The following is a 14680-nucleotide window of genomic DNA, read 5'->3' on the forward strand; positions in this document are numbered from 1 at the left end:
TAAGTAAGCCCAGCCTCTGCGGTCAGGGAGCAGAGCTCTCCCTTGGACTTGGATTTTTCCCAGCTTCCCGTTCTAGCATCCCATGGCCAGCACTTGATAATCGTGCCTTACAGAAATATCCATCCCTGAGGCATCTTCCAGTGGAGCAAGTTTCGTCCCCACAGTTGTGAAAAATAGCACCTAGGCTGTGACTGGCATGAGTAGGTGCCACATTTACCTGTGCGTGTTAAATATGCTGGAGATTGTTATAGCTGTTGTGATGGTTTCCAGTTCAGTAATGTTTTCAGTCCCAGACAGCTGTAAACCCTGAGCAAACAGTAATGCAGCTGGCTCTGGGGGAGGAAAATAGTGCCAATCCCTGCAGAGTGGTCTGGTGAGTATTGGGAATGTATTAATATGAGGGCAAAAGTGAAGCTTTGGAAACTTCTGACTAATGAGTTTGGAAAGTGGCTTGAACTGCTCCAGCTCTGCAAGAAGGATTTCAAGGATTATAGCTAATTTCCATGGATCATGCAGAGGCAAATGTCCCTTTGTGTTCAGAGAGCTGAACAAAGATACAACAAAATGGAACCAACTGCAGCTGGTCAGGCCATTCCCTCAGTGCTGTCTTATGTTCAGTGTCCAGGTCTCAGCTCAAGGAATGAAACTGCTTCCCTTCTTTTTCCAGTCTGTGTGCTGTGAGAGGGAGATGCTGTCCAGTGGGGCCAATTCTTGTGTCTGATCTTTCAGCTGAATGCTTAAAACAAGATCCAAATCTTTGTTTTTATTAAAGGTCAGAGGGCAAAGTGCTTGTTGAGTTCTTTCTCTTCGCTGCTTAATTAAAATGTATTCCCCATCCTTAGAATAATTGCAGCTTTTGAAGTATAGGTACATAAATCCAAGAGGAGGTTCTTGCTAATAAGCACTGCTCCTGATTGCTAGAGCATTCTCAGAGAACTGATAGACCAGCAGACCTTGGTAACTTGCTATTCGTGTGCATCTTTAAGAGCAGAATAGTAACCCTGACACTGGCCTTGTAGGTCTCTCAAAGGCAGAAACTTGGCACTTGACACTTTGTGTTTGCCTGGAAAACGTGACTGTTTTGTCTTTTGGTGTAACGTTGTCGTCTCTTTCGTCTGAAACTAATTCAGCAAACAGATCCGTGTCTGCAACTGTTCACACCAGCAGGGCCTGCTGGAGTTTCCCCTGAACCTCCTTCCCTGCTCTCAGTATTCCAGGGGAAGAGTTAGTTTGATTGGGTTTATTTGGCCCATATGGATGCTGGAGAAAATAGAAGTAGCACACCGCCTAACACCAGGTATATGCAGGATTGTTCCAGCTGTGCCTGCTGCCACCGAGCAAATGAAATGCCACAGGTGGTCACTGCATCTCTGAAGGTGGTGATGTGGAGCACTTGTTTTAGACTGCATCTAGTGGACAAGTCTTCTGCTCAGCCTCGTGCCACCCCCGGCTTTCTTGGGGCTCTGGCCTCAAGAATGGCTCTGACTCTGGATGTTATCTAGCGTGTTAACAAATATCTCCTGCCAAATGTCGCTGGACTTGTTGAAGAAGTGTTTGCACCCAGCTGAACTGCTTGCAACCTGAAAGCACCCGGTGTGCCAGTGGATTTTTGTGTATGCTCCAGCCCACTTCAGCCAGGTTTAACTTGAGCCAAGTCCACGTAGCTCCGCGCTGGACCGGACCAGGAGCACTCCGACATCCCATTCCTCTGCCTGCTGGGAATGATTGCTAGTCAGGTTGTCCTGGTTAGACATATGTGCCACCCTTCCCTTAGCTAGCAGTCAATTTTGGTCGTGAGTCTGTCTTAATTTGTACACTTTGACTGTTTAATGCATTTCTTTTTTTTTTTCCTCCTAGCATGTTGATGGCAGTTTCTCTGTGAAGCCATTAAAGCAGAAGCAGATCGTAAGTACCTGTTTCCTGTTCAGTAAAGACATTTACTGGTGTCCCACAGATACCCAGCTGTACCCAATGGGAAGCTTTGATGTTAGTTCACCAAGAGCCTGAGATCTCTGCTGGTTAGCTCTGATAACAGAAGCAAAGGCACGAGCTGCTGCTTAATGTTAGGTTAGATGTTGTGCAGCTGGGTGTGTTGGGGAACAAATACAGCAGCATGGGACTGGCTGAGCAATTGTGTGGGTCTCTTTGTCCTTCTCTGGGAGTCAGGCACTATGTGTAGATCCAGGCTTCCATATACGTTCCTGCCTTGCATGTGTTTGTTGCTTGAATACAGAACTGGCGGAGCCCCGCTAGATGTAGCACAGAACTGATATTTCCATCTCTGCATAGGTGCACATAAATTAGGTTTGCATAAGTGAGCTTAAGCGCTGTGTGCGTTAGTAATGTGAAGCACATCTGTCTTCCCACGCTGCCCGGTCACTTTAGGTTCTGTGTTTTGTGCTGTGGAAGGATATCTTTTACCGAGTCCTACCTGGAGGCAGAAAACTGCTAGATTTCCACATGCATGTATGTTAAGGTACTGGGGGATCTTGTGTACGTCTTCTCCCCACACAAGCTTCCTTTTCGTGTCCATAGTATCTTTGGAGATGTCCCAAGGGACTGAGGCACACGTTATAAGGGGAAGGGCAGAAGGGAGACTGGCAAACAGGAGAATGTTAAGGGTTCCAGAGCTCTCTTTAGCCCAGCCCAGTGTGGTGTGATGCACAGAAGCTGTGCAAAGCCTTATCAAGACTGTAATTGCATGCTGTCTTGCACAGAGGGAGATACATAAGCAACTGCAAACTGCTAAGATTGCTAAGAGTTTAAGCTTCTGAAAGGAAACTTAGCAGTGATTCTGCTGCAAGGATCAAATTGAAATGTCTTGGAGAAAGAGAAGAGAGAATGTAAAAGATAGGAGTGAGCTGGTCAAGTGTGTCTGGGAGACACCCTGATTCCTGAAAAACTCTTAAATAGCCTGACGGCTTCAGTATGCATCTTGTGTTTGTATGAAGGATAATGCTCTTCAGGTTAGGTCATCTCAAGCTGATGTGAACCTGGTGCATGGCCTTAAGAGGCACGAATTAAGAGGCAGGAATTCAGCAGATCATGTTGTACTGAGAGCAGTGGGATCTCTGGTGGTCGCTCGTTCTCACAGAGCAGTGCTTTATTTGCTTTATTTTGCTTTTATTTGCTTTTTTTATTTTGCTTTTATTTGCATATAACTTGACTGAGGTGAGGGGACTTTCAGTACCTGACCAGCTTCCTCCCACCATTCCTGCGCCCGTTGGTAGTAATCCTTTTCATTGCTGGAGCTCTTGTCAGGCCTGAGAATTACTCACTAGATTTGTCTGGATTCTTCCCACGTCTTGTGATTACTTCCGTGTTGCTTGGAAACTTGGCTGTTGCCATCCTTGTGACCTCCGTCCTCACTGCAGTACACACACCATGCAGTGGCCTCCTTTTCATTGTTGTTCCTGAACATACAGTATGTGCGTTGTCACCCAGGAGGGATAATCACGGATAAGGTTAGATTCGTGCTTCATGCTGCAGAAATGCATTTTTGCATTGTCTGTTTCTCCTCCACTCCCCAAACTTTACACTCTGAAGCTCCTCATCTTCTCCAGCTTTACCTCCTCCAGGCGTACTTCGGTTCCTGGCTTTTTAGTGCTCCCTCCTCTTCCTCAGGCACTTCTACAGTACTTTGGACTACCCTGTTTTCAAGAACTAGCTCCCAGTATGGATGAACTGACAGACAGTCTTCCCTTTTGTTCTCTAAAAATCGTTTTGCTCTGACTTCTGGTCGCCTTTTTTGTTCCAGCATGTTATCTTGTCCGATGACTGTGTTAGGATGAACAGTCCCTTTCCTGATGCAGATGCAAACTGGCTGCCTCAAAGCAGCAGCTGCAAATGGCTTTCTGTCTGCAGGACCTGTCGTGCAAACTGCTTTCGGATAAAATTTCTAAGCTGTGTTGAAACTGGGTGCTTATGGAGTTGGTGTTTGGGGCAGAAGGTGCAAACTTCTTGCCCTTGACAGTTTATTATAGTTTGGAATAAACGTTAAGTACAGCAGGAAGTCGCATGGTTTGGTCTCCCTGGACTGGCCAGAACTGCACAAATCAGGGTCCCTGCAGCCAGTGCTGTGCTGCAGCCCCAGTGTGAGCTGCTCCGCTTGCTTGCTGTGGGGTGTGGGGAGATGGGAGGGCAACGTGAAATGTATCAGAGGATGAGCTGTGGTTTTCAGTCAGCCACCGTCAGCAGTTACATGACTGTGGAAGACAAGCTGGAAGAACAGGGAGCTGGTTGGTTTTCCCTTGAGTCCACTCCAAAAAAAAAAAAAAAAAAAGGATGGGGGGGAAGCCTCAGGCTTCTATACAGAGAGGGTTTCTTTCTCTGAGAAGACAGATCTCCCTGTCGTGGGCCTTCAGGAAGGTGAATCGCTACTGCTTGCTAGAGGACACTTTTCATCCTTGACCTTTGGAGCTGGAAGTCAGCGATCCTTCAGGCCATCCACACGGGCTGCCCATGTGTTGCTGCTCTTTTACCCGGCTCTTGGGCTGTGCCCTGGAACTTGAGTTGCACTGAGGCATCTGTCCCAGGAAGGGGCCCGGTGAGGCCATCAGGACGGCACCCCCAGCCTTGCTGCAGGGTGCGTGCTGATGGGTGATCCCTTCACCCTTCGGTGTGTGCCGTGTTTCTGCTTTGTGTTCGACTTGAGCTGCTAATGAATGATGGCTAGGATTTCTCTCACCTGAATTAAATGGCCTTTCAGTACCAAGAAGGTTATTAAGTGTCTTGATTAGACACTTTCTGATGAGCTCAGGGATGAGTCATTTGCTCGGAGATGTCCCAGGTCAGAAACGAGCCACCAAATGGTATCAGTTACTCGTGCATATACAAACCGTGTGCAGTAATTCACTGTCTGTCTCAGCAGTGCTGTGCAGTCACAGCCTGTCCTTCAGACTCGCTCGTGCCCAGTGAAAGCAATATTAGCCCTTGCTGTCCAAGCTTTATCCCAGTGCTGGTGGTGAGTTACTGGCTGCTCCAGCCCGATGTCTGTTCTGAGCCCTCTGCTCCTCAGCACTTAACTCGGCTTTGTTGCAGCGTAGTTCCTGGCTAGGTGCCACACGTGTTGTTGACAGTCAGAGATGGTTCCAGAAAGGAGTCCACAGAGCATGCAGAGGCAGGTTTGTAGTGGGAACATCCAGAAGAGCCATGCTTCTGAAGGGGGAGCTTGTGTGCTCTGCTGGAAAAGGCTGCCTAGCTCTGTGGAGCAGAGCAGCGTGATGCCAGCCGTACCTTTCTCACATTTTCTTCTGCTCAGAGACAAACACTGCATTCATGAGCTGACGAAAAGCAGTTTGTTTATCTTGTCTTTTTTTTTTTTTTAATGACAGTACTTACATGTCTGTGAGCTCTCTGAATCGGTGCTGCATTATCGTGCACACTAATGCCCCGTGTGCTCCATTCTCCATTTAGCACTCCGGACTTCCCAAATGGAGGACTGTCGTGCTGGAAGTGCTCTCTAGGGAAGTTCCCACCCTACCACAATATGGTTAGCTGACTCCTGCAGTGAAACAGTGTGTGCTTGTCTGTCTTTACTGGCAGAGCATGTATCCTTCCCACTCAGTGTTTGGTTGTGGGTACTTTTTTTTTTTCCTTGGCAGTTTGTAAAATTTAATGCTTATATGTTCTCTCTTATGGCTTTTAAAATAGAAGCAAGCTCTTGCTAGAAGAACACACAGTACCACTGAAACTAGTGTAGCATCTGCACCCATAAGAGCACAGAGCAGTGGTATGGAGTATATGTTGGGAGTAATCCATCTGTATAACGTTGTAAACGCTTCCCCATCACTGCTTTTCTTTTGCCTTCCCCTCCTTGCCATTGCCAGGATTCCCAGGTGCCTTGTGCATGCATTGATCTCTAAAGCTCTTTGGGAGCAGGAAGCAGCAGCTAATGAGCTTGACTGCTTTGATCTCTCAGCCAAGATCAATTATAATGTATGTACCAACCTGTTTTAAAAAAAAAAAAAAAAAAAGAAAAAAAAGAACAGGATTGAATACAAACAGATGGAATAGCAGAAAAGCATGACCTGGATTTGGCCAGTGGCTCCCGTGTGCATCAGCTGAGGCTGTATATAGCAACAAGAAGCCTTTGGAAGGATGATGTGGTGCAGGATGCGTTGGAGAAGCGAGAAGGTGAAGGACTGCATTGTGCAATATCACCTACTCCTCCTTATTCACCCCTGTTTATTTTACTGCTTTAAAACCTATAGCTCTTACTACAAAGATCTCTGTTGCACTGCTCGTCCTTTTCTCACTGGGATGTGAGGTTCTCATGGGGTTTTTAGAGGCAAGCAGTAAAATGAATACAAAATCCTGCAGAGACTCTCGCCTCTCCCTTCCTGACATCTTTTGCTCTTCGAGCTGACCACTTCTGCACTCACTATCACTCATCACGGTCCTCCGAGGAGCCAGGATGCTGTAACAAGAATCTCTTTGAAATGTCGAGTTATAAAAGGACAGCTCCGACATAATTGTTCCCAAACTTCCTGGGTGAGTTGTGAGACACTGCAGAGGATTTTGCTCGGCAGTCCAACTGCTGACCTCATTGCCTTGCGATGCAGGCCTAGAACAGATTGTCTGTAAAAGCCGCACGCTGAGTTAAACAGGGAGACTCTGGAATTAGTTTGTTAAAGCTGCTGCATCCCAGCTCAGAGCATTTCGAAACCGGCAAGCGGGATGGATATAACTAGCTTCTGCCCCCATCTTGGCACGTGGTGTGTTCTGCGTCACTGGAAGCCCACTGCACAGCCATTGCTCTTCTGAGCACCTGGCTTGACAGAAAAGGGGGAGAGGGGCCGATTACACCCGGAAATGCCAAAAGCCCTGGGGGAACGGTGAGCCATTGAAACACGGCCATCAAAGCCATTGAAACCCAGTGGCTTGGCTTCACTGCGTGGTGTCAGCTGGACAGTTGCTGGAGCTGACAGGAAGGCATTTCCTTCCCTTATTCACTCCGTGTGTCAGCTGGGTACCTTACAGCTGCTTCACCATGCTAACCGTTGCTGGGTTTTGTGAGGAGGAGCGCACCTTGCTCTGGGGAAGCTGTGCAGCAGCAAATCCTGTGAGACTTGGGGCTGTGAACAATTCCCACCTGTGCCTAGCATTGCTTTCTGCTGCCACGCTCCAATTTAGAGATGCCACCAAGGGCCTGGAGACAGCAATAAGTGACACTGCGCTAACTTAGTGCTGTCCCTCAGATGCTTCCCATGCTAAGGGAGACAGTTTGTCTGTCCTCAGGAGCTTGACCTTACGCTCGCAGGCAATGAAGAGGGCAGAGTAGTGCAGCCATTGATGTGCCAGTAACGAACTGTTGGCACAGCACCAGAGTGGCGGTCGTGCCTGGCCTCTCCTGAGCTTACAAAGGTGGGTGGAAATTCATCCTGGCTAAAGTTAAGCCGTGCTTCACAGAAAGAAGGGACTGTGGAAGACTGATTGCCTCTGGCTTATTTGAGCTTTGGGCATGTGTTCCCTCATGATCTCTGAGACAAGCAGAGTGTGTGTGTTTGAGATGATCTTGACGGTGTTTGAAGTGGCCAGTTGGGCTCTCAGCTCAGACCAGATGAGACAGGCGCCACTTTGGAGCAGGGACAGACTCATTCTCCTAGCTATCCTTTGTGATGTTTGTTTCTATGAACGTTTTCCAGCAGCTCTAGGGGAGCTGGTTGCTGTGGGTGTGATGTGGACGTTTTGACTCAGGAAAGGAGGGAAGATGATCATGAAACAGCAGTGACAGAGTGGCTGGCACTCTAACTGGTGTCTTCTTCCCTAGGTTGACCGGGTAAGCTACCTGCTTCAGGAGATCTACGGCATCGAGAACAAAAACAACCAAGAGACCAAGGTAAAGGCGCTCAGAAGGCTCCTGCTCCCTGAGGGGCGGGTTTCCAGCCTGCACCTCCTGCTTTCAAGCTTACGTACGAGTTTTGGCAGGGCAATATGAAGATGCTTCCCAAAATGCTCACCGAGTCTGTGGCATTACTGCAGGCGCTGGGAAGCCTAGGGATGGCAGGCTGTTATAAGGCACTGTTATAAGGCCTGAACTATCAATGGAGTCGTAGGCTCTTCAGGATATTCCCTGGGGTGGGCAATGCTGGGAAGAGGTGTTTCAGAGCCTGGAGGGGCAGTCCTGAGGCTGCTTTTGGTGCCCTGAGGCTGCTGGCCAGTCTAGGTGCTTCCCAGTTTCTGTTGCAGTGCAGAGAACTGAGCTGTGTAGGGCTTGCTTGCCCAGAGAGCAAGCTGGAGTCACCCACGGGAGGGAGCGCAGCATCACTAACGTCAAGGGATGCATACACAGATGCCTTAACCAAAACCACTGCCCATCTTGCTGCGTAGCCCCAGGCAGATTGTGTGACTGCTTTGTGCTTGCTTTAGCCTTATGTACAGCTGCCCTTTGCTGCCACCTGGGCTGCAGAACATACCACGCGCTGGCCTCAGACTGCTCTCGTGTCTGTTAGTGTGTGATCTGCAAACAAAGGAGAAGCCAGACTTCCTCTCCAAGTAACGTGGTGTCCTGCCCAAAGCGTACTGTGATCTCTATTTGCCTGTGCCAACAGGTAGCACCTGCAGAGGCAGGAGGGAGAAGATTTGTTTTGCAGCAGATCTTTTTAAGAGGATTAAAAGCTTCTGTTTAGGTCTTGTAGGGTCATGGGGTGAATCTCTTGATCCAGCCATCACACGTGTGGCTTATCAGACAGGCGGCTTGGGACCGTTTCTATTCTTCCTGGTATACTTAGTGAACCACATGACCAGGAAAACAAAAAGCCTCCCCTCCCCACCTCCCACAGAGATGAGGAGTGCGTGTGATGGGACAGGCAGGCTTGCAGCCTTTTGCTGGCAGCCAGAAGGGCAGGTGTGGATGTGGCAGCGGCAGATGCTGTTTATGGCTGTTTACACCAAGGCTGCCTGTGGTGTGGCACGCGTTAGCCCTGGAGCACCAAAGGGGCCTCGTGAAGTGGTTCTGATGGGAACAGGTAAAAGTGGAGGGGGACCTATGCTGGGTTACCAGTTTGTTGGGCCCTGGCGTAACTTTTGTGGCGTTGGCAGGGAGACTGGGGGATCTCAGGTGTCAGTGCTGAGCCCTAGTGGTAGGAGGGTGTGCTTCTCCTCCCAGAAGTAGCTCGCTGAGTGACTCTGATCCAAGTTATAGGGCTCTGAGTGATGGAAAAAGTAGCACGATGCAGGTTCACATTGAATGGGTTCACCATGACCTTTTTGCCAGGTTAGCTGTGAGCAGATGAGCACCCCAGGCTGGTGCTCCTACAGCTACATCAAAGCTTGTGCCAGCACCAGGGACTGGGAAAGATGGCAGGAGGGCCATTCACTCGGTCAGAGGAGCTGTGGAACCTGCGCCAGGCACGGCTGGGGTGCGTCCTTCTGTCCAGACCTGGGACAGCCTGACCTGCTGCGCTCAGCAGCCCCTCCTGGGAACCTGCTCTCCGTAGATGTGGGGCAGAAAGGCTCTGCTGCCAGGAGCCTGCTCCATGCAGACCCTTGGGTATTACCAGGCTGGCGGCAGGCAGGAGCTTGTTCTTGGTCCCCCTCAGCCGAGGGGGTCCCTACCCCAAAGGGGCTCCCCGCTGCTCTCAGCATGGCTCTGGGAAGAGACAGCTATGCCGTGAATTGGCAGCACAGTGCCCTGCTCCCTGGCCGTTAGTGAGCTCCGAGCAGAGCCCTGAGAGGAAGGGGTGTCCGCAGCAGGGCTGCGTGGGCTGGCACTTGTTCTCCTGGAGAACCGCCTGCTGAGAGCTGAAGAAAGAGGATGCCAGCGCTCTCACGGAGTTTTGGGTGGGAAATGTCCCCAGGCTCCGCAGTCCCTTGGCAGTTCAGCATGGCCCTTTCCATTCGTATGCCAAAGTCTTTCCTCTTATTGCAGCCTTCAGATGACGAGAACAGTGACAACAGCAACGAGTGCGTGGTTTGCCTGTCGGACCTCCGCGACACTCTCATTCTGCCCTGCAGACACCTCTGTCTGTGCAATTCCTGCGCTGACACCCTGCGCTACCAGGCCAACAACTGCCCCATCTGCAGGCTGCGTGAGTATGTGCCCAGGAAACAAGGGCGTCTTTCTGCCTTCCTCGCTTCCTGTTAGGTCAGTATGGGCTGTGAGGATGAGTATGTGTTTCATTTACCCTATCCCAAGGCTCAGCACGAAACGTGCTGCTGCTCAGACTGACATCTGGAGGTTCCTGGCACCTCCAGTTGAATAGGGAGGGGGGACATGGGAGAATAGCCCTTTGTCCAGTGCCTCCCTGGGCGTTTGCCCTCTCCTCTCCCTCTCTTCTGAAGGTGCAGGTGCTCTGAGCAGTGCCAGGTAGGTGGTGCTTGTGTTTTGGTGAGGAAGGTGGAAAATCTCCCAAAGGAGGGAACGTAGAATTTTATCCTGAGTGTATCTGGCCTAGACAGCATCCAGCCCCCCTGGAGGGCTCTCCAAGTAATTCGCATGATTTTTTTTTCCCCTTTGACTACCTTATGTAATCTTCACCGCAGAGGCAGAGACGAGAGCACAGTCAGTTTGGAGTCGTTTGCTTTGTCCGCACCTGCTAAGCGAGGTGTCTGGCAGCACTGGCTCTGGTGCAGCTGAAACTGCAGCACTGGCTTGGTGCCATCCTGCTGCTGTTGACACGACTCCCTCAAGTTTTCTCTTAAAACAGACTGAAAACCCAGGTTGCTCTGCGTGGTGCTTCCCTGGCCCTGGGTTGGTCACCCACGGGGCTGGGGTCTCCAGTTCCCAAGGCGGATCTGAAAGTGGAGGTGGGCCAGCGTGTGGCTGCAGCGCTCCTCGCCATCTGGAGCGAGCTGGTGCGCTGCTGGTAGGTCTCGCTGACTGCGGGGAGTGAGGTGATCCTTCCTGCTGGGGCCAGCCACGGCAGGAGGGGAAGGTGGTACAGAGCAGTGGCTGAAAGCAAAAGCCAAGCAACGCCGCTGGAAGTCTCAAAGTGCTTCTGGGTGTTAGACGCACCCGTCTCCAGACCTCTCCTCTGACTCTGCGTACTCCTGCTTTTCCCTTTTGCTTGGGGGTCAGCCTGATGGTTCCGCCTGCTTGCCGTGTGGGGGCCAGCAGGGTGGGTACTGAGTGCACAGCCCCGATTTTCTTCCCGCTCGAGGCTCTCAGGAGAGCTGGGAGGTTCTGCTTAAACCTGCATTGCTCAGCTCCCCAAAGATGGAAAAAGGGAAATATCCATTCTGACACTCAGGCAGCACTTGCTAAATTCCTTGCCTTTTCACAAAGGCACAGAGACACAGGAGCCCTGAGAAAATGCCCGTGTCTTGGCTGGAATAGGTAGCTCATGCATTTTACCCTGTTCTTCGTCTCTGAGGTATTTCATTGTTCCTTACTGAAACTTCTTAGGGAAAGAAAAAAGAGCCTAAGACAGATGTTTGGCCTGAGAAGTTAAGTCTAAACAGCGCAAACTTGGCAAAGATGCAGTAACTGAAAGCAAGATCTTATCAGAGGAAGTGCCAAACAGCCTTGACTATAAGTAGCACAACTTAAAACATGGAACAGCATTATCTCATCTGTATTCTGGGATGGATTAGGTTGTATTTGTTTGAAAAGTATCCCTGTGTCGGACTTCCTGGGAATCTGCATCTGGGGAGCGCAGATGCAGCAAGGATAGATTTGCACCTCTGTCCTCTGGCTTTAGGCCGATCTTGCGAGCGGCTGGGTGCAGCAAGAAATAGAGAAATGCCTGGGCTTTTCCTTATGCACAAGCAAGTCCTCACAGCTGCATCAGAACAGACGGCTGGCTCCTTCATACACCTTTGGCACAGAGGAACTAGCAATATTAAAGATCTGCAGATAGAAAATGGGCAGGGAGTGGAGATCAAAGCTGTTGTGGTGGGAGGGCCAAGGGATCACTGTGCTGGAGACAGGATTTTAGCCATCACCCTCTTGCTGTTGCGGAGTCTCTCACCAGCATAGCACTGGCCAGCGAGCAGCTGATAGCAGGCCTGATGCTGAGAGGACGTTCAGGGCCAGCTGGACCCCACGGCTGAGACTCGTGGGGTCTGAATGAGCCCAAAGTGGTTTTACATGAGGTCCCCCCCATTCTTTAGCTTGCGGCGTGTTGCCCGAGGCTGAGCACGGTCTTTCTTACCGTGCCGTACAGTATCGGGTGCGATTGTCCAGCAGCCAGACCACAGTGCTTGGCTTTGGCGTGGTCCCTGCTCCCCGCCAGCACCGGCAGCTCTCCCGCTGACGAGGAGCTGCAGCATGCAGCTGGTGTGGCCGCGCGTTCACCTGCCTGCTCTTCTCTCCCAGCCTTCCGCGCCCTGCTGCAGATCCGAGCTGTGAGGAAAAAGCCAGGGGCTCTGTCACCGGTGTCGTTCAGCCCTGTCCTGGCACAGAGCGTTGACCATGACGAGCACTCCGTAAGTAACTCCCTGCCCAGTACACAAAACCTGGGTGCTGGTCTCAGCCTGGGCAGGCAGCGTGCACGTGCACAGGTTGCTTGGCCTGTTGGCCCTTCTGGAGAGCTGGGACCTTCCCTTCCTGGGTTAGTTATATGAAGGTACAGAAATTTGGCAGACTCAAGACACCTGGCTGGGCAAACGGGGGTGACAGTTTGACTTGCACGCACACCTGCGTGGCAGCACATTCTGATGAAGTCCCTTGGCACTGGGATTCCCGGCGCGGTAACAGGCTTCTCTGTGCCAGCCTCCCTCAGTGGTCAGGGTCTGGCAAGCAGCTGAGTGAGCACGGGATGGAAAATGCAGTGCTGTTGGCCTCAGGGCCAAGTCACACGTCTCTGGGGTGCTGAGGGCAGAAGCTCATTGCCTGAGCAGTGCTATTGCACAGCTGGCTCTGTCGAGACACGAGGTTGGAGAGAGGAGAGGGAGATCTGCCACTAGATCATCTTACAGTCCTTAAGGGGAACAGAAGGGGATTGTCACAGAAGCAGCCTAGTTTCATCCATCTGTCCTCTTCAGCATTGGAGTCCTGCTGCCTAAAACCAGGGCTAAGAGATAGGGCAGGGGGAGAAACCACAAGGGTTGTTGTAAAGAAGAGCGTGGTGTTTAGCTAGAGGAAGGTGGGTGCTGTCACCTGGAGTGAGGTGAGGAAATACTGGGTGTCTCTGTGTTACTAACCTCAAGAAAAAAATACTTCAAAACATGGTTTTCTCTTGGCAGTGTCTCTTTAAACCCCTTAAAGTGAACACTGTCTCCCTGCCCAGCAGGAAACCTAGAAGGGAAACAGTAAGTGGACTTGGTTGTACTTGTCTCCTATGGTGATTATTTGCCAGCAGTGTCACTAGCACGTGAAAGTGTTACACACACGAGGGCTTGCTAACACGCTGGGTTTGACTTGTGCCCCTGCACAGCCTGCAACACTCGAGTACTGTCTCCGTGTTAGCGATGAGATGCTCACACCCTGCACAGACGATCACTAACCTCCCTGGCTTGCGTGCAGAGGAATAAACAAGACAGAAGCAGCTCACCAGAGGGATCTGATGCTGACTCTCAGGGGCTGCCTCACACTCCGGAGCCTGGCTGCAGAAGGCATTTTCGTAGCTTTGTAGGGCTGTAGGCAAGCTGCTGTCCCCTTGCCTCATACAAGAGCTCCCTCTCACTTGTCTCATCCCTTGGCAGCTTGGTGTGGGCACTTCTCACTGTGGTTTCTAGCCTGGTGCTGGGATGTAGAGGTAGACAAATAGGCACAGCTGGACTTGGTTTTGCATCAGGAGCGCTGGCTGCTGTGGGCTGTTTGGCTTTTACAGAAACAAGAAGGATAAAGCTTGTTTTGTTGAGAACTCTCCAAGTTGGTGTGAGAGTTTGTATGCAGAATGTCGTGCTGGGGACAGCGTAAATGGCCATTGTGGGGGACTGGGAGCCCAGAAGTGGAAAGATGAGGGAGGCCCCTACACCAGGCAGGGTCTGTTTGTCCCCTCTTTATGTACTCCCACTGAATGCAGCCAGTTGTCAACAGTATTAAGGAGGCTGCAGTCTTCCTCAGGTTGCTCAGACTGAGGAGGAATGTGGCTTGTTAGATCTGGGGAAAACCTAAGGCTTGGTCCAGATGATGGGGCTATGGCAAATTTGGAGTGGCCCTGGCTCTGCGCAGGCCTCAGCCAGCGGCCAGTACTGCTGCTGGAGCGATGGGGTCTAGGGCGGTGTGGTGGAAAGTGGCACAGGAGAGAGAACAGAGCAGTGTCTCTCTGGACTGTTCGAAAGCTCAGTAATGTCAGCCAGGGTGTTGTAGTCAGTGGCTGAGATCGTCCTCCAGCCTCTGAGCTGTGCCACGTGGCCTGAGCTTTTGCTGATGTGAACCAAAGTGAGCAGCCTTTGAACCCTCAGACCTTGGTCTTCACAGGCAGAAGAAAGCATCCCAGACTTGAGCCAGGGGGTTTTGCCTCCCTGATCTCTCTGTGTACAAAATAGCACCCGTGAGCTGCTGTCTGGAAATGAAATGCCTCTGTGGGGATGGCTCTTGAACCTGTGTCCTGCAGGTGGCAGCAACTCTGAACTTACTCCTTGTTCAGCTGATTCGGTTTCTCACAATCCCCAGCTGTGGTCTTGGGCACAAGCTCATAAATATCACAGGGTTATTTTGGGGGGGATGTAGGTTGATGCATGGCCCCAGCTGCCACTCATTCTCTCCTTCCCCATCAGATCTGGCTCCTTCTGTGACCACAGGTGAGTCAGTTGAGCTATCAACTCACCCCCAAACTAGTGGCTGTGTTGG

General features: G+C 51.0%; 1 protein-coding gene across 4 annotated transcripts in view; it reads left to right on the plus strand.

The window, feature by feature from the left end:
• The window catches only part of MGRN1 (mahogunin ring finger 1), a 56816-nt gene that overhangs the window by 37429 nt on the left and 4707 nt on the right, over nt 1-14680 (plus strand). For 2 of the 4 annotated variants that reach the window (XM_040575323.1, XM_040575322.1), the window contains exons 8-12: nt 1858-1905; nt 7772-7840; nt 9872-10031; nt 12260-12369; nt 13129-13194. In XM_040575323.1, the coding sequence (XP_040431257.1) occupies nt 1858-1905; nt 7772-7840; nt 9872-10031; nt 12260-12369; nt 13129-13194 (453 nt within the window). The remainder of the gene's footprint in view (nt 1-1857; nt 1906-7771; nt 7841-9871; nt 10032-12259; nt 12370-13128; nt 13195-14680) is intronic. The other 2 variants (XM_040575324.1, XM_040575325.1) reach the window with 1 other exon arrangement.

The sequence above is a fragment of the Cygnus olor genome, chromosome 15 (assembly GCF_009769625.2).
Source record: "Cygnus olor isolate bCygOlo1 chromosome 15, bCygOlo1.pri.v2, whole genome shotgun sequence".
In the NCBI taxonomy this organism is placed as follows: Eukaryota; Metazoa; Chordata; class Aves; order Anseriformes; family Anatidae; genus Cygnus; species Cygnus olor.